This window comes from Syngnathoides biaculeatus, chromosome 14 (assembly GCF_019802595.1).
Source record: "Syngnathoides biaculeatus isolate LvHL_M chromosome 14, ASM1980259v1, whole genome shotgun sequence".
NCBI classification, from domain to species: domain Eukaryota; kingdom Metazoa; phylum Chordata; class Actinopteri; order Syngnathiformes; family Syngnathidae; genus Syngnathoides; species Syngnathoides biaculeatus.
In genome coordinates, this window is record NC_084653.1 from 14,127,556 (window position 1) to 14,154,944 (window position 27,389).

Here is a 27,389-nt window from a genome sequence, read left to right on the forward strand (position 1 = left end):
AGGCACTCGGAAAAGAAAAAGAAAACATGCAACATTAATTGGACACTCTAAATTGCCCCTAAGTGTGATTGTGAGTGCGACTGTTTGTCTCGATGTGCTCTGCGATTGGCTGGCAACCAGTTCAGGGTTTACCCTGCCTCCTGCCCGTTGACAGCTGGGATAGGCTCCAGCACTCCCCGCGACCCTTGTGAGGATAAGCAGCGAAGAAAATGGATGGATGCATGGATGGATGGATGGATGGATGGATGGATGGATGGATGGATGGATGGAGTTTCCCTTGCAGAATTTGTAATAGGAAATTTGTATGGAGGAGGCCCAATGCGTTCCCAGTGTAAACTGACGACAAAAGCAGACCAGAATACAGCAACATAAAAATGATTTAACGCAACTTGAATTATATAAATGTAACTAGTTTAGTCATTAACTGCGCATATTTGCGCATTATTGACGCACGATGACACGACGAAATATCTACCTTTGTCCTTTCCGCCGTTGACGGTAGCTGAGCCAATCGTGTCTCTCGTTGTTGCGAAGTGCTCCCACCAGTTTCGCTTGGAGCTCCCTCTGTTCAACATGGTGAGTGTCAGACCATTCAAAACAACTTGACGATTACAGCGTATTACGGGCATTTGGGATCGAGTTTTCGCTCGCTATGGTTTATTGTTAAGGCAGGGTTTGTGTATTTGGATCCATTGTATGAAAATTATTGTTACGTATCGCTTGAGCGTGCCATTTAGCGTCCAGCATTAGCATTATGCTATGCTCACCCCACACACGCTAGCCGAAAGGCTTGGCTAATTCCTGGAACGTTTCCCAAAAGTTCTACCCGGTTCTACGTGCAAGGCTCTACGTGTCAATTTAAACACACGCCATAATTTCCATTAACTGTAATAATTGGTGTGGATCGTACTATAAGGCCACACTTTTCATGTTTAAGTGAACACGGTTACCAGAGTTTAGACCATCTCGGTATCATTCATCGCTTTAGCGCCGAATGAATTAACAGCTAATTGAATTGATCTCAAATTATTTTACACTGTAAAAGTGATATATATGTTTGAAAAGTTTTATTGGTTTTGTATTTAATCTATTCAACTATAGACCATGTAGACTGTGTTTAGAGTCAATCTGTTACTATAATGTCATAAGTTATTTTTCAGGATTTCGTAATTGTTTTATTTTATTCAATCGTCTTACAAATTTTTAAAGTTTTCTAATTTTCTATACTACAAAATGAACTATTTGTGATTATTGTTAATGTTAGATCGGACCGATATCGGAATTGGCCAAAATTCTAAGACTTAAATACAAGTCTCAGAATGGAAGTGGAAAAGTTGGATCGGGACATCCACAGAAAACAATATTGGGGGAAAAAAAAAAAAATTGGCTGATTTTCTGACATGTTTTTGACAGAACCCTTCTCCAAATCGTAATTAATTTGATACAATGTCCTGTTTTTTTAATGAAGGGTTTGAAAATTAATTAATAAAAAACCCTGACAGATTAATTAATTATTTTAGTAGATTGAATTGATTAATTAAATTGCAGGTTTAATATTTATGACTCAAAACACATTCCCCATTGATGTGAACAGAAATGCCATGTTCCACCCCCTGAAAACACCAACCAAAAAAATCTGTTAAATAAAATTGGCACTTTACAGTATTTACTTGATAGACATAGAGTAATAAGAGAATGTTCGGAATTAAACAGTTTACAGTCATGGCTGAAAGTTTTGAGAATGACACAAATACAGTCTTAGTTTTCACAAATTTTCCTGCCTTTGTGTTACTAGATGTTTTTGTTAGTTTCTGTGCTATACTGATGTATGATTACAAGAATGATGAATAGTAATCATTGTGTGAAAGTGTCAAAGGCTTTTATTGACAAACAAAATTTATACAATGAGTCAATATATGCAGTGTTGATTCTCTTTTTCAAGACATCTGCAATTTCACTGGCATATTGTGAACTAACTTCTGGGCCACATCTTGACTGATGGGAGCCCATTTTTGCATAATCAATGCTTGGAGTTTGTCAGAATCTTTGTTTTTTTTGTGTGTCCACCCGAATTTGAGGATTGACCACAAATTCTCAGTGGGACTAAGGCTTGGGTAGTTTCCCAAAATGTCATGTTTTTCTCTCTGACCACATAAATATTACTTTTGCCTTATGGACAGGTTTCCATCCTGCTGGAACAGCAATTGTTCATCACCAAACTGTTTGTAGATGTTTGGGATAACTTGCTCTCAGATGTTTTGGTACCGTTCTTTATTCATGGCTGTGTTTTTAGGCAAAATTGTGAGTGAGCGCAGTGCCTTGGCTGAGAAGAATCCCACACATGAACGGTCTCAGGATGCTTTACTGTTGGCATGACACAAGACAGATGGTAGCGGTCTCCGGACAAGTTTTTTTTTTTTTCCCCCCAGATGTCCCACACAATCAGAAATGGGATGCCTCAAAGGAAATGACTTTACCCCCTTCCTCAGTAGTCCCTGATGTTTTTCTTGGAGAGAAGTTGTTTCTTTGCTGCCCTTCTTGACTCCAGGCTACCCACACAAGTCTTTGCCCCACTGTGCATGCAGATGCACTTACACTTGCTTGCTGCTGTTCCTGGGGAAGTTCCGCACTGGTGGTGACTTGATCCCGCAACTGAATGAACTTTAGGAAGCGGCCCTGGCGTTTGCTGGACTTTCTTTGGTGCCCTGAAGCCTTCTTCACAGCAATTGAACGTCCCTCCTTGAAGTTCTTGAAGATCCGATAAATGGTTGATTTAGGTTACTACAATCTTACTAGCAGCAATATCTTTTCCTATAAAGCCCTTCTGCGCATCTCAATGACGGTTGCACGTGTTTCCTTGGTGGTAAGCATGGTTAACAAAGGAAGAACAATGATTTCAAGCACAAGTCTCCTTTTTAAAGGTGGTATTCTAACTCAGTCAGGATGACAAAGTGATCTCAAGCTTTGTCCTCATCAACACGTGTTAACGAGAGAATCACTGACATGATGTTGACTGGTCCTTTTGTGCCAGTAGAAATGAAGCGGGGTGGATATGAAGTTCATTTTTATAGCAAATAGGGACTTTGGAATTCATTTCAATTCATCTGATCGCTTCGTAAAATTCTGGCGTACATTCAAAGGCCCATCATAAAGAATGAGGGATTAGATTTTGTGAAAATTAATGTCATTCTCAACATTTTTGGCCACAGTTGTATGTATTATGATTTTATGATTAAATTCAATGGGCCACCTTATGTTGTGTATTCCATTGCCCCCAGGAGGCAATTTATTACACTTAGATTTTAATGGTGTTACACTAAAGAGACTGTCGCAACTAAGCTGCGGTAATGTCAGTTTTTTTTGCCAAGGATAAAGATTATTGGCTCTGTCTACTTGTTGCTACCATTTGTTTTCAATATTCCTTGTTCAAAGGATTATAAGTACTGGAATTCCAGTTTTGTCAGCCAAGCCCTTTGGTGACTTTTCCAGTGATATATTAGCGTTAAGCAAAGGGAACAAAATAATAAAATCAAACGATCAGCAGCTCATATCTCAAAAACCTCATGTCATGTCACTGATGAGTTGAGGAGCTTAATTTAGACAAAGGTAGTGCTTTGCTGCCGTCTTTTGGCATACATTGGCAATTCTAAACCATTTTGCAGGGTTACTGTAATTGGAGAGGGTCTCATCAAGTTTTGATCTTAATTTTAATTTAACCACCTCTGACTCTTTGGAGTTCACTAATGTGTGGTGTTTCCCCATTCACGGCAGTCATCATCGGAGGCTAATAATGGCCCGAGCCAAGCTGCACCTTACCCAGGTGTACCACCCTCAGGGATGCCTCCCCCTTTTGTAAGTCCAATGCCGGTCATGCCAAGTAGCTCTTCCTCCGTGGTTTATAGTGAAGGGCTCAATTAAGACTGGTCATAACAATTAAATCGATAATTATCATGTATTAATTTTCTGTACATTTTGTTCTTCCTAGATGGGACCACCAGGAATCCCACCTCATTTCCCTCCCATGGCAATGCCCCCACTGGGGCAACGACCGCCCAATATGACCTCAATGCCACCTGGCATTATGCCCCCTGGTATACTGCCATCAATGTCGGCACCTCCAATGGGACAGGTTAGTGAGTATTTAATTCTAAAGTTGCTGCCTCTTTCTTCTGCCCAACTAAATGTAGGGATAAACACAGATTTTTAACATTTTAAATGAATCTCAGATGTCTCCAAAATATCCTGTGTTCTGGGTTGCGTTAAATCATTTTTCGTCCCCAATCTGTTTGGAAATTGTTGGGACGAATGTTCATAAAAGTTGAAATGTGCAATTATTGGTGGTTATGTTTGTGTTGTGCTTAGTTGGTCATCTCGAGTACAGTAAATCCGCCCTACTTTGCGGATCATATATCGCGGATTCAGTGCGTCGCGGATTTCTGAGCCCCCTCTAAAAAAAAACAAAAACGGATTGCTATGTACTAATGTGCCATCCCAGCGCAACGACATGGACCAATGAAGCAAAAATAAATAAATAAATATAAATGTAATAAAAAAGAAACGCCAGCATACATTAGTGCAGTATCGCAGCATCCCCGGCGCGACGACATGATGTACATAACAGCATATGCCGTAGCGGGATCGTTCCTGGGTGATGTCATCCTCACTGCAACATGGACCAATCAGAGCATGTGTGAATTTAATATCTCGTAAGCTGATTTGCTGCGCATCATCAAATGTTAACCGGCAACTCTTAGTCACTTCCTCCTCTTCACTGTCTGCCATTCTGACACAATTTGATAGTTCGACAGTACGATATTAGTTCACAATGCCTTGCTGACAAGAAAGCTTCCTCCGATGAAGAAGAGGAAGATGATAATTGCCGAAAAAGTTAAACTGCTGGGTAATTAATGGAGTGAATCCACAGTTCGTTACATAAAAAAGGATGAGGTGAACATCCATAAAACCGCATCGGTGACCTTCAACAAGGAAGCGAAATGTGTGGTGACTCTGGGGAATAAGAGGATTGTACGTGTGGAAGCCGCGCTAGCTTTATGGATTGAGGATTTTCGAAAAAAAGTGGTGAGTTTGGACATAAACATGATCCGGACCAAAGCGAAAGCCCTCTATGAACAAATCCTACCCAATAACCACAATGAAGAGGGTTAAAGTGCAGACGAACCTCAAACAGCACTAGCGCTGCAAGGAGTGATTCTCTTCCTGGAGGACTTGGCTTTTCCGCCAGCAAAGGCTGGTTTGCCAAATTTCAAAACCGTTATGGCTTAAAAAGCTTGCCTCTGTATGGCGGGGGTTCACCAGCGGACACTTATGCCGCCCGTCGTTATGTTGAGGAGGAATTTCCGGACCTCATCAGCGAGGGAGACTATCTCCCTGAGCAGGTCTTTAACATGGACAAAACAGGTCTGTTTTGGAAAAGGATGCCTTCGCGCACATTCCATTTCAGGGAGGAAGTGAAGAGGCCAGGCTTCAAGGCCCACAAGGAGCGTGTGACTGTCATCATGTGTCATGTTCCTGCTGAAACCAGGCTTTATCTATAAAGCAAAAAATCCTCGAGCTTTAAAAAACAAAAATAAGGCTCTGCTCCCAGTTTTTGGGATGCACAGCTACAAGGCCTGGATTACAGAGGCTCTTACAAATGAGTGGTTCCTCAATTGCTTCATCCCTCAGGTAATGTTGCATCTGGCTGAAAAGCTTCTTTAGTCTTGTCCCGTTAGGGGTCGCCACAGCGTAACATCTCAGATGAACCCTCATACTTGGCACAGTTATTACGGCGGATGGCCTTCCTGACGCAACCCTTCTTGGGGAGTAGAGGCCCCAGTGAGATACGAACTCACGACCGCTGGTTTACCAAACCAATGTTCTAACCAGTGAACAATCGGACCTTTATAAAGATGTAACTAAATTCCTCTTAGTTTCGAATATGCAAAGTACAGTAGTATTAAGACATTTTAAACTGTCCGGTACCTACATAAACATATGTCCCATTTCCTACCTTGCAGTTTTTCACTTTTTGCGGGTGTTTCTAGTGCCAATTAACCGCGAAAAATGAAGGATTACTGTACATCACACATTATGACCCTGGTTTCTTAAGATTTGAAGTGGCAGACATTAAATTGCGTTTACTTCTTCTCACAGATTGTAGACATGCTGTTTTTTTAATGAGTGGAAATAAAATTAATAAACTGACATAATGTGGCTGCAGAACTAGTGATGCTGCTGTGCTCATCTTCATGTTCATATTCAAACTTATGTTAAATGGAAGGTATCACTCCAGAACCACGATTAAAAGTTCCTCACATTTTTGTATTTGCATCTCACAGCACAAGATATGGACGCAGAGAGTTTCTCCCTTTCATTTTTCATTGGTATTGGTCAGGAAAAGCGGTTCAAAAAATTTCCAAGGAATTTATTGTACCATGAAACAATGAAGGGACATTACCAGGAGCTGGACGTCACTCAAAAATGGATCAAAATATGGGAAAAAAATGTTTAGGGAGCCTGCTGAAAGGCCAACAGCAACAATGAAGGAACTGCAGGAAGCTTTGACAACAGCCTCCTATCTTATTCTTTCTGGATTATGCGGATCTTACAAAGACGTCCAAGCATGACAACATTTTGCAAAAATACCATTGAAATCTCCAAAATATATGCGAAAAAACCAATGTTGAACTTTTTATCCATAATTCCAGAAGGTACTTTTGGTTGCTCATCACATAAAGAACACCATACTCAACAGTGCGGCAAAGTGGTGGCAGCATGACACTTTGCAGCTGTTTTTCCTGTAGCAGTAAGAGAATTTGGGCCTTAGTTGAAGTGAAGGGACTTATTAACGGTTCCAAATGCCAGTCAGTGTTGGCATAAAACCTTCAGGCTCCTGCTAAAAAGAAAAAGAGATGTCGGGAAAAACCCTAGTGGAACACATGAACTTTATTTTAGGTTAATCAGAGGCACTTCAATAATGGCCAGTGTGTACTTGACTCCCATTTAACAAGTTTAAATGTCATTGGGTTTTTTCAGCCACATTGCTAGTTATAAGGAGGTCTGCACATTTTTGTAACTGTTACTTCCATTTATTAATTTATTTTACAATGAATTTTCCCCCTCAACTGAGTTTACAGGTTTCATCGGATTAATAGTGGAAAAAGTTACAGAATTATTTATTTTGATTTCTTTTTTTTTTTTTGTTTTATTACAAAATCCTGGCATTTGAACAGCAGTGTAGCCTTTTGGTTTTTTTTTAGCACTAATGTTTTTGTGATATGTCTGGTGAAGAGTTTCTCACCTAGTGCTCACATATGTTATCCAGACGTGATGAAAAGTTTGAAAAAGTTGTCGTCTGTGGCCAGTCTTTCACAGATTGCAGGCAGTGTCGTCACACCATTAACTAGGCACTGCCACTCGCTTTCACCTTCTCTCCCCTTCTCCATGTGACAAGAAGCTTTTAAGCTCGGATTCTCCCGCCCTGCCTTAATAGTATGGTAATGCCGGATATATATTTCATGATGTTTCTTTTAATAGATGCAAGGTTTGATGCCACCCATGTTGGGGATGATGCTGCCTCCTCGCCTGCCAGCTGCGACAGTACAGCCGACCGGGCCGGTAAGTCTTCCCCCTCCTCCGCTTTTCATCATCAACACGCTGCCTCACACTTCTGTTTCAAAAACAAAACAACGCACGAAACATTGCCTCAAGTAACATCCAAGTAACACTTTGGTTGGATACAAAGTGCTACTGTAAACACATTTTTGATGGGAATGACAATGAACACCTGGCTTTTTTTTTTTGCCACTTTTGTTGAGCTGTGATCATTTAATTGAATCACTGGCATTGTTTAATTCTGGCGTTATTGTGACCATGCATCGTTAGTCAAGCCGTGTGATAGATCCTACAACAACCCACTTAATCTTACCACAATTGCAGTGGGATGTTGTGCACTAATAAGCAAAGCTTTGTCAACCATTGTGTTTATCGAACAATGATTAACCCATCCAATGGTTTCATCATTCATCCTTTCAAGGTAGAACTGCTGATGTTGACGTTGGTATGGAAAATAATTCAGTATTCCTTGTTTTCTCGACAGCCTGGTGTTGACACCCCAGGTAAGTGTGCCAACATAACAAATGGTCTTGCATATTTTATCAGATGGCTATTCAACTTTGTGTTTTAATTTCAAAAGCTGCACCAGGAACCACTGTAAGTGACTTGGTTGAAGTCCAAATATTTTACCTGGTGTCATTCCGATGGCTTCTGAATTGCATGTTTTTGCTTCTTTTTGCAGACTACGACAAATGGATCTCCACAGCACGAGCAGCCAAAAAAGGTTTGTGAACCAAGGATTGCATTGTCAAACAGAGCAAAAGCTATTTTTCATCACTTAATATTGGCCAAACATTAATAAAAAATAAAATGTTCACATGAGGATTGACCAATAGTAATGATTTGTAAAAAAAAAAAATACATTGACCAAATTTGATTATAGGTGGTTTTGAAACATGTTTTAAAAATAAGAAAGTAATATTAACCCCCAGCCATACTCGTATAACTTGGCATGTTAGTTGATACCATTTCCTGTGACTTTTGGACATTTGAAACAATTGTGCTGCTGTTGCGGTATTGATTTACTCATTTTGTGAAAAGTGTGTTTTCCTTTTATTTGTCTTAGAAATCTCTGTGGACTGAACACAAATCACTGGATGGAAAAACCTATTACTACAACACAGAGACAAAGCAGTCTACCTGGGAAAAACCAGAGGATCTCAAGTCTCCCGCAGAAGTACGCAATCATTTTTATTGATTAACTACTGCAGTTTGTGTTAAATATGTAGTCATTTTTTTCTTACTCACACAACACAGTTAATTGTTTCCATGATGAGACAAGTTTTTCTTTCTAGCTTTCTTGAGTGCATAGTGATAAAGACGGCACACTCACTTCATCCTTGTGTTCCTCAGCAATTGCTGTCTAAATGTCCTTGGAAAGAGTACAAGTCAGACACGGGGAAGCCGTACTACTACAACTCTCAGACAAAGGAATCCAGATGGACGAAGCCCAAAGAGCTGGAGGATCTGGAGGGTAAAGACACCGTTGCCTCAGAGATGGGTCATCAATAATTAAATTATGGCCTTAAATTGTCATGTTTTAAAAGAAAGCCTTGGCATTTATATATGCTCAAGGAAAACATGGTGTCTCTTGTGGTGTGTTAACCTTGTGCTTCTCTCTTATCTCGGCCGGGCTTTGAAATTAAAACAAAAGAACCTAACAGCCTTCTCCTTTTGTCCCATTTCAGCCATGATCAAAGCTGAGGAGAATGGGTAAGCACTTCCTGTTTACCTTCAGTTAGTGTGCACGGTGTTCTCGAATAGTCAACAGGATTCTATTTTAATAGTACTGCTTTGTCATAAATAATTTTGTGATTACTATTCTAGAACAACAGAAGTAATAGCTCCGATCACCTCCACCGAGCCCGTGCTGCAAATTGAAAGCACGCCGGTGTCTGTGGCCCCCGTTGTCGAGGCAGAGCCGGTAGAAACCGTCCCAGAGGTTCAAACGTCCCAGCCGGCCCAGCATCAAACAGCTGAGGTCAAGACTGCGGACACGCCTGTGGCTTTGTCAGAGAACAGCGTCTCTGCAGAGGCCGTGCCCAGGTAGAACACTCTCGTCCGTTTAATTCTGAATAGTCAGAGCTAATCTGATACTCCCCACCCTCCCTTCAGTGTTGAAGTCAAGACGGAAGAACCACGTCCAGAAATTCAGAAGAAAGTTTTCAAATGGAACACCAAGGAAGAGGCCAAGCAGGCCTTCAAGGACCTCCTGAAGGAGAAGGTAAACATGGACTAGGCTTTTACACACTCTATGTACATTAGGGATTTAAAAATAATAATAATAATAATTCACAGCAGTTATAATGGCAGTCATTTATCCCAGGTTACTGTAAAACGTTATATTTGACCTATGAAATGTTCAAGAAAAGTTTGTTGGGTTTTTGAATAATATTTGAGTAAAGTAAGACATTTTCAAGACAATTGTAAGACATAATGGCATTTTCAAGTGTCTGTACATGGTATCGGCAAATGCTAGGATGTAAATACTTGTAATTGGTCTTAAGGTAAGTAAAAGATTATAAATTAATCTATGAGACTAATTTCTTGTAAATAGTCAGTTTTGGGAGACTATATTTTGAGCTGCACATTCTTACATTGTCAGTGATGTAACACAAATGCTGATGGTCGTGTCGGACAGTGCTGATCAACCCATGTGTAATTCCATGTGGATCCAAACCCCCAAGTCCCCCACGGAAGTTGCACCTGAGCCATTGATCTTCATTTCGTGTTGCTGTGGAAAAGTGCCTTTAAAAGAATGCAACCACTGCTGCTTCTAGAATTTGACTTTTTAATTCCGATGCTCTCAATAAAAAAAAAAAAAAAAATCACAATTTTCTCAAAGATCATATTGGTTTTCTTTATGATTTAGATTTTATTCAGACCAAACACACACACACACTACGTTGCTGGGATTAAAGTGGCAAGAGTTAGCGACGTGCTTCAGTGACTTTGAATAACTATGGCAAGTGATGAGATAGCAGCACGTGGATGATGGATGCTGCAGGTTCTCCCTGGGAGAGGCAAGCGGCGGAAATAAATCCTCAGTGACACTTCTCTGAATGACTGTCGCGCCACAACTCTGAACCCTGCATCTATTAGTCATTATGAAAATGGCTGCACGTCTCCGAGGGAGCCTTTCCGCTATCTGGGTCACAACTAGTTGTGTACAATTTACTTCTTTTAAAAACATCAGGAAAACCAACATCCCATAATGATTGTCCTTATTCATGTTAGTATGAACAGATCAGCCACCATTATCCCTTCTCCAATCACCAGTTATTTAGTTTTTTTTTTCTCGATTTTTTTTTTTTTTTTTTTTTTTTTTTTTTTCCCCCCTTTACACAAACAAATTACAATTTAAGACAAAAATAATGACAATGCAAACAAACTACTAGAATTTCAGCATTTGCGTGACCATTGAACACAGTTCTTAAGGGGACATTTTTCTTTAGGAAAGGGTTTAAAAACAAGGAAAAGACTCTCCACTTTCATTTTGAGACACTGTACTCCATATATAAATGTAGCATAATTTGACATCTGAGAAAGATGGTTCTGGTTCTTGTTTTGAAGTCATCACTTTACAGTAAAGAAAACAATACAATAAAAGAAACATTAAATTGAAAGAAACCAAAAGCCATCATGTAACTTCACTCATGTTGCTTATTATATGCTGCATATATTTATGGTCTAAATCTTTTGCAAGTTTTTGTACTGACATTCCTCTCTTAAAAAGTTAAACAAATGCAAAAGAGGAACGTATTGTCCATCCATCCATTTTTCCAACCGCTTATCCTCACTGAGGTGGCAGGTGCAGGTAGTTAGGTACACTTTAAACTGGTTGCCAGCCAATCGCAGGGCACGCAAACAACCAACCGTCCCCACTCACATTCGCACCTATGGCAATTTAGAGTTTTCAATTTATGAATTGCCTTTAGTTCATGTCTTTGTCATTGTGAGCTTTAAGGGACCCAAAAAAAAGTTATTTCATTCATTCATTCTCATATTTTTAAAACTAAATCTGCTCTGAATTTATTCTGCCAAATGTCATAATCAAAATCAGTCAGGCCCCAATATTTGGTCTGACAGTTTCTCTTTGATGGGTTTCAGGGCGTGTCATCCAACTCTTCATGGGAACAAGCAATGAAATTGATTATCAATGACCCCCGCTACAGGTAACACGTTCTCCTGTGAATGTTTCATCCTCTTGACTCCGGCAGGAGTATCTCATTCTGACCTTAAATTGTAATTTTTGTCTCAAGCGCTCTCCCTAAACTGAGCGAGAAGAAGCAGGCATTTAATGCATACAAGGTCCAAACGGAGAAAGAAGAGAAAGAGGAGGCAAGAATTAAATATAAGGAATCCAAAGAAACCTTCCAGAGGTTCTTGGAGAACCATGAGAAGATGACATCCACCACCAGATACAAGTGTGTTCCAATGTTAAACCTTTTTTTCTGGCTATACTGACTAGGTATTCCCTGCATAATCAATTTTACAGCCAGTGTCAGTATGAGGCCATGACTTGTGCACATCATTCTTAAGTCCTAGCATGCTTCCTTTTCATCTGACATCATTGCCTGTCTCACTAGTGTTGATGTGATAAAGCAGTGTCTTCGCATTGACATTTGGGTAAAAGTCAATCGGACAGACAGAACTCACAAATTTGAGCTTGACGAGCAGCCGACTTCAGAGCCTTCTGTGGAGAGTGGCGTAATCATGTGGGGCAGCTAGCCACAGGTGTCCAGACCATTATGGAAACAATGTCTTTATAGACCATTTCATTTCTGCAATTCTTTGAATATCAGCTGCACGTCTTTATTTACTCTACTGCAGAGTACCAGGCGTTTATTGGTGTAAAGTTGATTAGAGGAGGCCACTATTTGAGCCTCAAAGAGCAATAAGTGTTAACTTATGCCTCTGAATAGCTGTGTAAACATTCCACAAAATGTGTGTGTGTGTTTTTTTTTGCAGGAAAGCGGAGCAGATGTTCAACGACCAAGAGGTATGGAGCTGTGTTCCAGAGAGAGACAGACAGGAGATCTATGAAGATGTCTTATTCTACCTAGCAAAGAAGGAAAAGGTGAGATCTCTTTCAGCAGGACTGTTGAACACATCCGCATCATCGCGTGTCCAAACTGCCTTTTTCTCCTCCTTCAGGAACAAGCCAAGCAGCTAAGAAAGAGGAATTGGGAAGCCTTGAAGAATATTCTGGACAACATGGCCAACGTCACGTACCGCACCACCTGGTCCGAGGCTCAGCAGTACCTGCTCGACAATCCCACATTTGCTGAGGATGAGGAGCTGCAGAGTATGCATGCATTTTTTCCCCCCCTTACAATGATTACCGATCTATTTTTTACTATTCATTAATTTCCCAACAGTTGACCGATGCATATATGCCATTCCACATTGATAATAAGAGATACTATTAGTAATACTAATAACAATAGTAATAATAACAAAAACACAAAATACTTTGGTGGTGTTAACTGTTAAAATGAGTTGAGCTTCATTTAGACAAACGTTGTGCTTTTCTTTTAAACTTTAATCTTGGTGCCCGGGAGTTTTGTTGATCCGAATTGAGGAGCTTGATTTAGACCAGTGGTGTCCAAAATACAGCCTGTCAGCCATTTGTGGCCCATTATCCATATTCTTTTTTTTTTTTTTTTGCACCCTGTAGCATAGACTAAAACATTGGACATAACCTGTCCCATTTGTGTACATTGTACTACAGTACTTACTTTCTACACTGGGTGGCAATGCAGCAGAAGAGAAGGAATGCTTCTCATCTCCCATTTTCTTGTTTTCAACCAGTCATAGATCATAAGGCCAAGGTCAACGTCGTACAGAATATTCCTGTTTTGGTTTCAAGATTGGAGATTTGCTTCTGTTCAGTGCAGGTGTAGATCTATTCTAGTGGGGTACACGGCCACTGGCCACCCCAAATGCTGAAAGATCATGATAAATGGAGTGCACTTAAGTAGTCCTTTATCCATAAAGTAACAAATGGGCTTTACAGATCCTCACATTCATCGAGTCACACACACATTCATACACTAATGTGGTGCTGCTGCCATCCAAGGTGGTCCCGGGTCCACTCGTATCAGTTTAGGGTTCAGTGTCTTGCCCAACGACACTCTTAGACATCCAACAGTTCAATCTGGGTTTCGAATTGCCCACTCGCTCTCGACTTGCGCTTCCTTCTGTTTGGGGTCGTTGGAGGAAAATGTTTGGAGACCGCAGATTTGGGCAAAAGTTGTCCTATAGCATCATTTAGTGGCATCTTCATGTCAATTAACAAGTTTGAGTGAGTGCTTTGCCACCATCTCATGACATCTTGGTGACAAGGAACTATGTTGAAGTGAGTTGAGTTACACTTAGTCAAAAGTAGTGCTTTGGTGGTGTCTTGGTGCCAAGCTTCATTGAGACAAAAGTGCTTTCTTACCATCTTGCGGGATCTTAGTATCAAGGACCTATTTTGAAATAAAATCTTAATTTTGAACAAATGAAAGCATTATCGTGGTTGGTTCCCCCAATGCGAACGGGGGCCAGTCGGGTGATTATTATTTTTTTTGTCATTTTGCGCTGACAGACATGGACAAAGAGGATGCGCTCATTTGCTTTGAGGAGCACATCCGTGCCCTTGAGAAGGAGGAAGAGGAGGACAAGCAGAAGACGCTCCTGCGGGAAAGGAGGCGTCAGCGCAAGAACAGGGAGTCCTTTCAGGTCAGCCGTCACAACGCAGTTTGAGCCACTGTAAGATTGTGCATCGATGAGGTATTTGTTGTTTTGGCACAGAAATTTCTAGATGAGCTCCACGACCACGGCCAGCTGCATTCCATGTCAGCCTGGATGGAGATGTACCCCACCTTGAGCTCTGACATCCGCTTTTCCAACATGCTGGGCCAGCCTGGTAAGAGCCATGTGAATAGCAACACGACACACAAACAACATCTTAAGCGGGGTGCAAATAAGCTGATTTTTAATGTTTCAACATTTGATTGATCTCACACATGACAGGCCAAAAAAAAAAAAAAAATCAGGTTTGCTCCTCCTGCTCTTGTCGCGTGTGGTGTACTTCAGATGATCAAGATTGCACACCACACACATAATGATGTCTGTCATAGTACCAAATCTGACTTGGAAGACGCAGAACAGTTGCCACAGGCCATCCAAAGATGAAGCCCATCTGCATCTTTCTGTGCGCTATTCTACAGGCTCCACTCCTCTGGACCTTTTCAAATTCTACGTGGAAGACCTGAAGGCGCGTTACCACGATGAGAAGCGGATTATCAAAGACATCCTGAAGGTCAGCACAAAGCTGCATTGTACCTTTGCATTGTTGTGATAAGTTGATTTGGTTGACTCATTATCTAAATATGTCTTCAGGACAAGAGCTTCCTGGTTGAAGTCAACACCAGCTTTGACGATTTTGGATCAGTCATCAGCTCAGACAAGAGAGCCACCACACTTGATGCGGGAAATATCAAGTTGGCCTTCAACAGCGTAAGCCGACCCTCCACCCCCACCCCCGCAAGAAATAATGATATTTTACGATTGCACCTTGGGGTACAGCATCTGTTTGAGCAGAGGCGGCCCTCTGTGAAGAGAGAGTTCTACTTTGTTAAAGCCTCTTCTGAACTTCTTTGCTCAGTTGCTGGAGAAAGCTGAAGCGAGGGAGCGTGAGCGCGAGAAAGAGGAGGCGAGGAAGATGAAGAGGAAAGAGGCGGCCTTTAAGACCATGCTGAAGCAGGCCACGCCCTCCCTGGAGCCCGAGGACGTGTGGGAGGCCGTAAGTTACATCGGATATCGGGCACCGTTTGAGCCACTGAGAACCGTTTTTTTTTTTTTTTTTATGTTGAGTCCGGAAATGAAGTGAAACTGATAAATACTGGTTGAAATCCATTATTAGATCAATTTTGACATTTAGTTTGCAGTCCATTTTTCCACACTGCACTTTTCCTGATGCATCGGCATATAACCGGATCAACTCGCAATTTCTAAAAGTGGCCGCACTTGTGAAACCAGGCTTCACTCACCTCCTGTAAAAACATCTCCAAACGTGAGGTTCAGAGATCAGTTTAAGACTCTCGGGGAAAAAGTAGTGCTTTAGCTTGGATGCGTTTTCATTTGCATGTTAGTAAAGTGGACCCCTGCTTTGGTGGGGAATCGGGACCAGGCCAGCCCGCAAATAGCTAAAATCCGTGAATAATTGACGTTCATTATAATTGCCGCGGGTGAAGAAGACCTCATGAGGGAGGGAGCGGGATATCTGAATAATGGCTATTAAAAAAATGAAAAACCTTGGAATACGTGACTATGCAGGGGTCCACTGTATATGCTAATTTTGTTTTTTCTGAAACATGAATAGATGTGATGTATGTTTGGAAAACTAAAATCTGAGGACAAAGTATCCAGAAGAACGTCATTGCCTCATAAATCACTGAAATATAAAGTCGCAAAATTTTATTTCGGCCATAAAACTTAAAATCAGTTCCCAGCAATACGACATCATCTTTACACTTATCTTACTTTATTTCTCAATTGCTCGTTTTGAAATTTGAAATGTGGTTTGGAGATTCTGTTTTTGTTATTGTTCTTGAATAGAAAGGATTGAGGTTTTTTATTTTTTTTATGGTTAAAATCCTGCAAATTGCACAAACAGTACTGTCAAGACTATCCATTTCCTTAGCCGCTTATCCTCACAAGGGTTGCGGGAGTGTTTGAGCCAATTGCAGCTGTCAACGGGCAGGAGGTGAGGTACACCCTGAACTGGTTGCCAGTCAATCAGGGCACATAATAATAATTAAATTGAAAAAAATTCCCGTTATGAGTAGAGCCACTAAAATCAAAGTTTGCCATTTTACTGTTTTGCTTTAGTTAAATACAATGAAACTTTACTTTAAAAAACGTACTGAATTAAAAAATAACACCGGTATGTATGGTTGGCCGCTTTAATTCTTTTGCATACCACTAGAGGGAGCTGCCCTACCATATTTTGAGAATCCCCGGTCTCGAGATTTCTCCCAAGGAACCTAATGTTGCCTTTTCCAGGTGAGGGAACGTTTCCTAAAGGAAGCGGCCTTTGAAGACATCACGCTGGAATCTGAGAGGAAGCGGATCTTCAAAGACTTCATGCACATCTTGGAGGTGAGCTCCAGTGGCAGCGGTAGCCAACTTCGACTCCCCGTCTCGATTTTAATCAATACCCGCGTCGTGGCTTGACAGCACGAGTGCCAGCATCACCACTCCAAGACCAAGAAGCACTCCAAGAAGTCCAAGAAGCACCACAGGAAGCGGTCTCGCTCCCGATCGGTCAGGGGAACAAAAAAAACCTCCCACAATTCCTCCACCAGTTCCTATGTTAACATTTTTCATTATTTATTGCCTCCTCAGGGTTCCGAGTCTGAAGAAGAGGAATACCACAAGAAGAAGAAACGGTCCGCATCCAAAACCCCTTCTGAGCGCTCCTCCAGCGCTGAGTCAGGTGAGTGACGAACGGACGGGTGGACGGGCACTTTGAGAATCTGCAGACGCTCACCTACGTTGTGGACTTCTGCCCCCAGAGAGGAGCTACAAAAAGTCCAAGAAGCACAAGAAGAAGGCCAAGAAGAGACGACACAAGTCTGTAAGTTCAAGCGCTCGCTCGCGCGCCATCATGACTTATGAGTTCCATTTGTTTTGTGAGCAAGCTCTTAACTCAATTTACCGTTATTGTAGTGCAAATTCATTTAGCTCGCTGAAATAAATGAAATGTCATTAATCCGCTCCACAACCCCAAAACCGCAGACCTTTTTTTTTTTTTTTTTTTTTTCAGCGCCTATGAACAATATTTGAAGTTAATATTAATCTAGCCGTCCTTTCCTCTACAGCTGTCCGTAGTTTTGACAGTCATATTGAAGGGTTGAATAAGTACAGTATTTATTAATCATATTTTCCAGTTTTTGTGATTTTCAAGTCAAACCTCGAGGAAAATAAAAATATTTGGAAATGACCATTTTTGTAAGGTATATGAATACAAGATACAAAATTTTACTATCTACTATTTAGAGAAAAGGGATTGAGATAAAAATGTAAAAAGTTTTTAAATGAATTACAGCATTGGATTAATGAAACAGAATATTCGACATTTGTATTAACTATATTGGAGTATTGGCGTGTTTCTTGTGTCCCTTAACGGGCACGGCCACTGACATCTGAAGCTGAAGTCGTTTCATCTGCGCGTGAGTGTCAGTGTGAGTCGTGGCCTACAGCAGCTCTTTGCAGTCACCGTACGACTGAAAGTGCAATGACAACTGCGGCTCTGTTTTACCGCATGGCCGGGACGCTACAGTACCTTCTTCAAATGGAGTCATATCTGAAAGTCGCTAGGAACTCAAATTTGGGCTAAAATCATTCATATGTGTTGAAAAGTGGTAAGTCAAGATGGCACCGAGTGTATTTTCTACAAGGTGTCGTGACGAACAATGGGTGCGCCTGTGTTGCCGATAGGGCTCGCCTGACTCTGACGTTGCCGAGAAGAAAGGAAAAGACGCCAAGAGGGACAAAGAGAGCGACAAAGATGGCGACAAGGCCCGAGCCAAGTCTCACTCGGACAGCAAACACAAGTCCCCCAAACGCAAAGCCAACAAAGAGGAGGTTTGCCTTTTTCTCCACTACTAACTTTGGAAAAACGTGCAGTCACATGGCAAATAACAATAAAAACAAAGAAAAATGTCGGTAATAAGACTAAAATTGAATAGTTGAGTAAAACTGTCTCACTTACTATAATACAAATACAAATAATTACTTTTGAATTATTTTTTTAATGTCCACTACACCCATCCCTTTTCCAAGCCGCCTATCCTCACAAGGGTCACAGACGTTTTGGAGCGTATCCCAGCTAATTGACAGTAAATAAATCAAAAAGCTATTGTACCAAAATCAGAAATATCAAAAATATATACAAGTATTTTCAAGGAATGCAAATGCAGAAGAGGATCAATGCAATTAAACTAAATGGTAAAAGCAATGCAGTATGCAAACATTTATTTTAACTCCTAAGTGACTAGGTAAAACCATTGCAAAAATTATAAAAAAAAATAAATAAAGACAACAATATATGGGGAGGCACGGTGCTGCAGCTGGAAAGCGTTGGCCTCACAGTTCAGAGGACCCGGGTTCAATCCCAGCCCCACCTGTGTGGAGTTTGCATGTTCTCCCTGTGCCTGCGTGGGTTTTCTCCGGTCATGCAACTTTAGGTGTGATTGTGAGTGCGGCTGTTTTCTCAATGTGCCCTGCGATTGGCTGGAAACCAGTTCAGGGTGTACCCTGCCTCCTGCCTGTTAACAGCTGGCGTAGGCTCAAACACCCCGCGAGCCTTGTGAGGATAAGCGGCTAAGAAAATGGATGGATGGACGTTATATGGAATGCAAAGGTTTAAAAAGTAGTGATTATAAATGAAGTACAAAGCAATACAAATTTTATAACTACTGGTTGTTTGGATGTTACCACAAAAAAACATTTAATGGAATGAAAAAAATTAATGGAATGGGTACAAAGTAATTAAAAACTGTATACTGCATTTGTAATAGAAAATGAGAGAAAGTAATGACAGTTGACTGTACAATGAATTAGTAATTGAAAAGTGATAAGTTTGCAATAGAAAATGAGTTGTGAAAGTTTATAGTAAATGTTAAAAAAAAGTGACAAAATATTCAATCATAAAACTCAAAAATACAAATCCATACAAATTATTATTAAACACTGCCTGGTAATCGTCCATTTTCCAAGCTTTATCTTAAAAAATGGAAATTGTAATCTTTGTAAATATATAAATGGAGGTAAAATGAGTTGACATTTTACTCAACATTTTTAACATTATAGGCAAATTTCAATTTTTCAAGATTTTATTTCTTTTGTGTACGTGTGTTGCGTTCAGGGCGGCTGGGACACATCAGGGAGTGAACTGAGCGAAGGTGAACTGGAGAAAAGAAGAAGAACTTTACTGGAGCAGCTGGACGCACCTTGATGAGCGGTGGTCCCAGCCACACTCACGCATTCCCGACAAGGTGATAGCGCCCCCTTTCAGGTCTCCACGAGAATCTTCAACACTGCACTCGTGTGGGTTTTTGTTTTGTTTTTTTTTTTAGCAGTCGCTTTGTTCATCCTGTCCACATTTCGCGTTTTTCTTAGCTTTGTTTTAGTAACTGTTGTATCGGACTCTCACCACGAATGCAAAAGCGCTTCGAGCGGAACTTTCAAAGGAAACTCGTTTTGATTCAATGTGATTGCGGGCCCGTGAGCTTTTATACACAATTTGTTCAATTCGGGTTCTAACTTCATGTAATAAAGGACTACAGGAGAATAGAAGGATCTCGTCTTAATGGTTTTATTCCATATTATATTAAATGTAGTGTAACGTTTTAATTGAAAGGAAAAAATCTGCTCAAGAAAACCATTCGTCAGACCAGTTCAGGGTATAGTCTATGGAAAGAATTACAACTTTGAATGTATGATTGCATTTATGGGGAAGCAATACAGAAAATTCAATCACAACGTCAAATGTTTATTTCATCATATTTATTGGAAATGTAACGTCTCCTAATTAAAAAGAAAAACTTGTTAATTTGCAGCGAGCGCAAAAACAGCTGAAATACACTGTTGGAAAAGGTAAAACCAAAAGAATATGCCGGTATTATTCGTTTGTTGAAAATGGAGATCATTAAGAGGAAGGAACGAGAACAAAACCAGAAACCGAGTGAGAAACGCTCGTCATCACACTTGCGTCGTTGTGATCCGAAAACAAGCGTCATTAGGAATGTCCATCCCTATTCTTCAATGTCCAAAATACTTTGGAAGTGCCAAAGTAGACATTTCTGAAAAATGTTGCTCCTGGCTGCATTTGGCTTCATTTAAATAGACGTATCACACATACATACACAATGCAACTATAAGTTAAAAAAAAAACACATTCAAGATGTAGAGCACAAGGCAATGTTTTGAACATTATGTACAATATTAATAATCGTCTAGTTGGATGACTTCAGCACATAAGCTTGTAGCAAAAAAAAAAAAAAAACAAAAACTGTACAGTTAGGAAGCATTTTTAGAACACTTGAGATGTAACCATGAAAAGTGATTAAATATACATTTGATAGATGCAGTAGTAGGAACGTGTATGTTTACAAAATTAAAAAATCTTCCAGTTATGACAGCTCTTGGCAGAAATGTTCAGTCTCGGTCCCGCTACGTGCCACTTTTTGGAAAAATTTGTGCGAAAAGCACCTGACAAAGTTGTCCTCAAAACAAAATGCAGGCCATTTAGTTACGTTTTCCCCTTAATCTCTAAATTCATATTCACCAGGTAGCCATTAAAAAATTAAAAAGTCCTGATGATGCATCACTTTTGGCTGCTGCTTTGGGGGGGGATTTAAAAAGCTAATCATATTTTATATATTTGTGCAAGGTTTAATTATATTGGGGGTCATTTTATCAGGAAAAAAAATCTTCAGAAACGAGTCCATTTTAGGAGAAAAGGTTTTAGAACCAAGCAAAAGTACTACATGTACTAAAAATAAAAGTTTTCAAGAAAACAATCATTTCCCAATCTCATTTTACAAATCTTAATTTCATGAATTTTATAAGGAATAAAGGCATAGTTTAAAGTCATTTTACAAGAAATTGTACAAAATTTTACAAAAAGTTTTACACAAGAAAAAAATTCACATTTTACAATTAGAATTTTGCGAGAAAAAAAACTACAGAAAAGAAATGTACAAGGTAATAATTTTATGAGGAAAAAATCATATGGGGGAATGCAATTGTTTTTTTGTCCTTTTTTCCAAGTGGTTACAAGTTGTCTTGAACAATTTTTGAAGGCCTCCCCAAAGCCAAGTTTTGTATATTATTTATTTATATAGATTGATTTTTGCAGACAAACTCCATCTGCCTTTCTTGCTTGACATGCTGTTTTTCTTCATATCCCGTCATTTCTGGTTTTGACTTAAACCCAACAAAAATTTCATTTTCGCCTCCCTTACTGCACGTGGAGCAGCGTTCACCTTTCAACATTCAATTTCTGCGCTTAACTGCCAAAAATTGCGTTTCTGTTCTTAAATCATCGATGGGAGTTTTTGAACAGCAAATATGTCTCGTACATTCTCCTTCTTTCCCGTCCGCGGCTTTCAAACTGATGTTAGGAAGTGACAACAAAAATGAGACAAACTGGAAGTTTAGGCACTTGTTTCTAAAATAAAAATAAAAAAAGTCAATGCAGGTCATTTTTATCTATATTTCTACAGAGTCTATAGTGTATTTATCACAGGTTAACGTTCTTCCCATGTTAATGACATCGATATAATCCTAAACCTGCTGGCAACATTCCATCCTTCCGTCTAGTGCCTAATGCTCAAACGGCGCTTTTTCCCATTTCCTTGAGAGTCATCTTAAGGTCAAAAAGGTACTATTGCGTTCTTTGTCCACGCAAATTGGACGTGGAATAAATGCTTAGAACCCATGAAAAGTTGAAATGCTGAAACAAGGAGTTGTAGATCCGCCCTTTGTCCTCCCTCACACGTGCCGGTTCCCCGTTTTGTCGTCCGTCTGTCACACGACCACCTCGCCGTTGTTGAGCGGTCGCAGGTTCTGGTCGTCGAAGCGCCTCCGCACACTTCGCCGCACGGCGTCCGCTCGCCTGTAAGGCTGATTCCGAAGATCTGCGAGAGGGTGTCGAGGGAGAACAGAGACGCGTGTCAGTCGCGGGGGAGGCGGGTTTGGAACGACAGGGCAGGCGGCGCTGGCAGCCTGCCCGTCAAAGCAGCAGGAGGCAGCCCGCGGGCTTATTTTTGTTTCGACTTGTTACGCCAAAAGTGACATCCTCCTCCTTTTATTCCTCCTCGATTCACAAGGGTCGCAGCGTACAAGCTTTCAAAGAACGGAGCAAGCGGCAAAATAAACCGTCGGGTCGTCGGCACGGCATAATTACAGTTTTCCATTTGGTGGTTTCGTATAAATGGCCTGAACGTGCTTATGTTACCGCTAACCCACTACCACCATCGCATAGGTTAGTGATTAAGGATTGGGACTTAGGACTGTCTCAGGTGACAGCTCCACACTTGTGAATAAAATAAAGCAAGACAGAAAATAGTGTACTGCAATTTTGTAGACTCCACTGGGAGAATAAAATTAAGACCTGGAATCCCCAAGTGTAAAAACTAATTCAGTCAACTCATCTTGAAGAGGTGAGCATTTCTCTTGAATAAATAAAAATGCAGTTAACCGTCCTCAACTGGAGCGTTTAACTTTTGAAATAGTGCCGTTGAATTTCAGGGAGCAAAGCCAGCGAATTGGTGGCGAGCAAGCGGTGCGCGTTTAAGAGCTTGGAGGTAAATAAAGAGATGCTTGCCAGGTTTGGGGCACATCCACCACTACTGGGGTGCTACCCGACGACTTCCTGAGCCTCGAGCACACGTGGGGGAATTTAGTAATGTTACTCCTCTTTAGGGCTGGACAAAGAGAAGACAAAAAAAAAAAAAGTTATTAAGGTGCACGGCGGCTAAAGCTAAACTGTGCAAAAACAAAAGCAGGAGGATGCTCAGTTGGCATTTCAAGATGGTGGAAGAGGGTTCCAAAGCATTTTCAGCAATTTGCTACATTTTTTTTTTCAACATCTTTGCACAGAGGCTGCCAGCAGCGTGATGAGGGCAACGTAACACGTCAAAATTCGACAAAAGCATGCGTTGAGCAAAGAATATGTTGACAGGAAAACAAGCACAACGTGGTTGGAAGTAGTGTGGGAGATGCAAAATGTATTTCAACGTGGCATGCAGAAAATCAACATGCAAAAGACAAAAAGTGGACTGGGGGAAAAAAAAAAAAAATGAAATCAGCCAGCAAATTGTGTAAAAATGTACAAAAACGTAAGTTTGTGCTGCTCAGATTGTATGTTACAGTAATTACAAATTAATTAGAGTGTATATCCAGAGCTTGCGGTGATAAAGTATTAGCCCCTTTCTCAAATTTTCCCAACTTTAAGATCATCAGACAAATGTACTCAATCTTAATAAAAAAAAATAATGCGGTATTCACTTACCTGGTCCTATGTTAAAATAAATTAACCCCCTGTTGTTAAATCAATGAATTTTCACTACATCCACTCACGCAATCATCTAAAATGATCGTCGAGGCTTGTACTGCATTCCCATCCACGGCCACTAAACGGTAGCATTGAGCTTCAAGTGGCAGCTTGCCATTAAATGCCCTTTTGTTGATTTAAAGTCGTCTGAGAGGGAAAAGATGGAGGACAAAATGGTGGACTGTTAATTAGAGGAAGATGATTCATGACGTCATGCAGATGGACCTTCACCAACGTGTGATCAGGAGGAAAACGGAACACCCGATCGTGGTGGCCGCGTGAAAGTTAGTAGGCGTGCGAGGTCGATTGAGGGCAACAAGTCAGTGTGGGTGGGGGGGGGGGGGGGGAGCGTTCCGACAACCTTGTTGTTTGCGTGCGAGCGTTCTACAAGCTTAGTAATGGTACTCCTCATTGAGGGCGGGCTCGCAGAAGAACCGAGAGCCACGCTTGGCGGTGCGGGCGGTAAAGGGGACCGTCTTCAGCACTGCGTCGATGACAAACAAGCACAGGACAGACAAAAAACAGGACAGCCAAGACAAGACAAGACAAGGCACACAATTTAGGAGGAGCAAGACTTCTACTGCAGTTTGCCACTGTTAGCCAGAAGCATTTGGACACCAAGAAATCACGATTATTTCATCCATTGCCAAATTTGCTCACTTTCAAAGAAAACAACAGGCGACCATTTTTATGTTTGGCGATATCTGACTCCCCCCCCAAAAAAAAAAAAAAAATGGTAGACTTGACATATGAGACGTTCACGGTACTGGCCACACAAATGAGACCAAAAAGTACTGTGGAAAACTCGTTAATCCTGCAGCCTACCACTTCTGAGGACTGGGTTTCAGGTCTTGGCCCCCCTGTGGAGTTTGTGGGGGTCCTCTCCCAATCCCCCCCACACAGTACTCCAGTTTCCTTCCACATCCCAAAAACCTTTGTGATAAGTTGATTGATGACTGAATTGTCCCAGAGTGTGTGTGCAAATTGTTTGCATGTGCCCTGAAATTGACCACTGTGAGGGTCTGAGCGCTCCCCCGTGCTGAAAAGTCTCCTTGTGATTAATGTGCATGCGTTACTAACGCTAACGGGGGAACTCTGGGTACGGAGCAGACACTTACTGGGAAATCTCCCGGTCTCGTAGTTCCCCTTCTTCTACATAGAGGGAGCTAACACATATGTTATATCCTAACCTAACCTTGAAACAAAAGTTGATAAAAATATATACACACGCCGTATTCATCTTTCTGCGACGTCCATAGCGAACACCGAACACAGCATCAAGTTGTCGAATGGCACGCGTTGAAGCATGGATGGGGATGTTTCAGACTGGTCGGAAGTTTACAAACTATACGCACATGCGCGTTAATCACAAGGAGAGGAGCGCTAGGACCGTCACACCGGAAACCAGTGAAGGGTGTACCACACCCCCAGTTGCAAGTTTGCTGGTGTGACAGTTTGAGCACTCCCAGTGCTGAAAAGTCTCTTTGTGAGTAATGCGCATGTACGTATATTTTGTAAACTTCCAGCCAGTCCATTAATCACAAGGAGACTTTTCTGCATGCGGGAGCGCTCAGACCGTCACACAGGGAAAGGCTCCAGCACACCCGCAACCTTGTGATGATAAGCGCTACTAAAAAACACTCCACCATGACACCTTTGAAAATGGCCTCTTCCAGACCCTTAAGCCCGTCCCCCAGGCTGTCGCATGGTTCGATTTAACAAGTTTCAATTAGTTAGCATTTTTAAATGTTAAATGTAATTGTCCACTCACGTTCATTGCATTGTATTGGGTCAGCCCAAAATATTAGAGAAACTTGATTTCTTTGAAAGTGAGCAAACTTGTATAGCGGATCCAATACTTCTCAAACTGTACAGAACAGTCACAGCATCAGGCGCTGGTAAATTGCATCATCATCATCATCATCTTCACATCAAGCTGTTTATTAACATTTAATAGAATATGTGGAGTTGCTGGCCACAACAATAGGTACGTACACCTACAAAATGACAAGACATTTTGATGATGAGATCGAATACAGGCGCTCTATCAAAAATTGCACCTCTACAAAGGTAATGACATGAGTTTTTATAGTAGTAGAAAGTTTCGCAGTGGCGCATCTGTCAAGTGTGAGCCCCACAATTCTGAGGACCCGGGTTCGATCTGTGTGGAGTTTGCATTTTCTACCTGTGCCTGCGTAGGTTTTATTCAGGCACTCAGTTCTCCTCCCAAAAACGTGTTAATTGGAAATGGAAATGCCACTAATCCCTTCTAGATGCTAAAAACATCTAATGCTCCGTACCTCAGTGGTTAGAGCATTGGTTTGGTAAACCAGAGGTCATGAGTTCATATCTCACTGGGGCCTCTACTCTGGAAGGGCAACCGGGATAAAAACTGTGCCAAACAAATATGAACGTTCATCAGAGATGTAGCGACCCCTAACGGGACAACCCGAAATAAACCTTTTACTTTATAAAAACTGAAATAACCTAAGTAAAATGTAAACAACTTGGTAGTGCAGTGTGATTGTTGCACTGCGGCTTCTTCCGATGTAGGTGACTTGGCCACTGGGCGGCAACATACAGTCACACAGACAAGTGTTTTAAGTGTTTTACTCAACTACTTAAGTGATTTCAGAAATCTTTAGTAATATTACTCTTTTTTTTTTTTTTTTTTTTTTTTTTGCAGAGGATACAGCATACATACTTGTGTCAGTATTGTAATATTGCCTGTCAACATGTGTTTTTGCATTATTTGTGTTCAAAGAACTGTTTATGAAAGTGTTCGATCACCAAACTCATGCTAATCATTAGCCTGTCTATGGTGTTTCCCATTTGTTTGAAACATGCATGTAATTCTCCTTATTTACGTTTTATGTGATCTTCAACTGGACTGGCATTAAACAAGTTGAAGCTTTTTTTTTAAAGAATTGTCCACGATCTGCCCAACAGCTCCTTGCTGTTAAGTGAGTTGAGTTCCTCGCCACCATACAGCGCTTGTATCTCCAAAAAAACTCGTAAGTCGGGTCACTGCTCACATTCTTACTCATCGATCGTCCAACAAATTTGCTCATTCAAATTAAATAAACAAAAATGCATTTAAATGACTGAAGGATTCCAAATTTTTTTTTTTTAGGCCCGGCAAACGCTTTGGCCGACCTCGTGGTGAAGGTGTACCTAATGTTGTGGCCTGCAAGAGTATTTATCGCCTTGACAATGCTTAATTTGCTTGGAGTTAGTCACAGCATCGGCCACGTGTCACTAGGCAACGGCAAAGCAGATAAGCGACAACATCAACAACATTTCAAGGTGTTACTGAATTAGCTTCGCTCACTTCAAGATGGCCTCCCAAATATCTGTTAGTTGCGTTTATCAAAGAGGACCTTCATGCAGGAGAGTCCCACGTGTATCTGCGACTTTATGCGTAAGGTTACTCGTGCATGTAGTGTGATCATGAACGAGCAAGTCCCGATGAGATTACCTGTGATGATGTCCTCAATGGCGCCGTCTTTGCCTTCGTAGACGTGGCGGCTGTCTTTAACTTGCTTTTTCCGCAGTTCCTGGATCAGCTCCTGCTGTTGCCTTTTGTTCTTATGGGACGGTGACTAGGGGTGGGACACAAAGGTAAGAGTAAGGGCTGATCCTGAGCAGCGGTGATGCAGCC

General features: G+C 41.1%; 2 protein-coding genes across 10 annotated transcripts in view; one reads left to right on the top strand and one right to left on the bottom strand.

Moving 5' to 3' along the window:
* Positions 1–417: 417 nt before the first annotated feature.
* prpf40a (PRP40 pre-mRNA processing factor 40 homolog A) lies at positions 418–19,965 on the top strand. 3 transcript variants are annotated; one of them, XM_061841946.1, is made up of 27 exons: positions 440–576; positions 3,772–3,852; positions 3,986–4,129; positions 7,537–7,617; positions 8,099–8,117; positions 8,195–8,211; positions 8,297–8,338; positions 8,681–8,791; positions 8,968–9,088; positions 9,303–9,327; positions 9,442–9,660; positions 9,730–9,838; positions 11,725–11,789; positions 11,877–12,041; positions 12,586–12,694; positions 12,772–12,922; positions 14,207–14,340; positions 14,413–14,527; positions 14,832–14,923; positions 15,004–15,120; positions 15,269–15,406; positions 16,669–16,764; positions 16,843–16,929; positions 17,011–17,101; positions 17,181–17,242; positions 18,106–18,252; positions 19,535–19,965. In XM_061841946.1, exons 1-27 carry the CDS (start codon positions 574–576, stop codon positions 19,622–19,624), a joined length of 2,631 nt encoding a protein of 876 aa, XP_061697930.1. In that variant the 5' UTR covers positions 440–573; the 3' UTR covers positions 19,625–19,965. The 3 variants fall into 3 exon arrangements, with proteins under 3 accessions (XP_061697931.1, XP_061697930.1, XP_061697932.1); XM_061841947.1 differs by lacking the exon at positions 3,772–3,852 and having other exon boundaries at positions 418–576; XM_061841948.1 differs by lacking the exons at positions 440–576; positions 3,772–3,852 and having other exon boundaries at positions 4,105–4,129; positions 8,297–8,337; positions 8,679–8,791.
* Positions 19,966–20,140: 175 nt separating this feature from the next.
* Positions 20,141–27,389, bottom strand: part of fmnl2a (formin-like 2a) — a 60,676-nt gene continuing 53,427 nt past the window's right edge. For 2 of the 7 annotated variants that reach the window (XM_061841939.1, XM_061841943.1), the window contains 3 exons: positions 27,207–27,330; positions 23,000–23,099; positions 20,141–22,310 (listed from right to left, as the gene is read on the bottom strand). In XM_061841939.1, the coding sequence (XP_061697923.1) occupies position 22,310; positions 23,000–23,099; positions 27,207–27,330 (225 nt within the window). In that variant the 3' untranslated portion in view covers positions 20,141–22,309. Of the gene's footprint in view, positions 22,311–22,999; positions 23,100–24,089; positions 24,213–27,206; positions 27,331–27,389 lie in introns of those variants that run through there. The other 5 variants (XM_061841940.1, XM_061841944.1, XM_061841938.1 and 2 more) reach the window with 3 other exon arrangements.

Excerpts from the sequence above, each read along its gene's own strand:
- prpf40a (XM_061841946.1), top strand. Across the intron at positions 9,839-11,724 it reads AGGACCTCCTGAAGGAGAAG|GGCGTGTCATCCAACTCTTC; the intron begins GTAAACATGGAC and ends GATGGGTTTCAG. Across the intron at positions 17,243-18,105 it reads AGAAGAGACGACACAAGTCT|GGCTCGCCTGACTCTGACGT; the intron begins GTAAGTTCAAGC and ends TGTTGCCGATAG.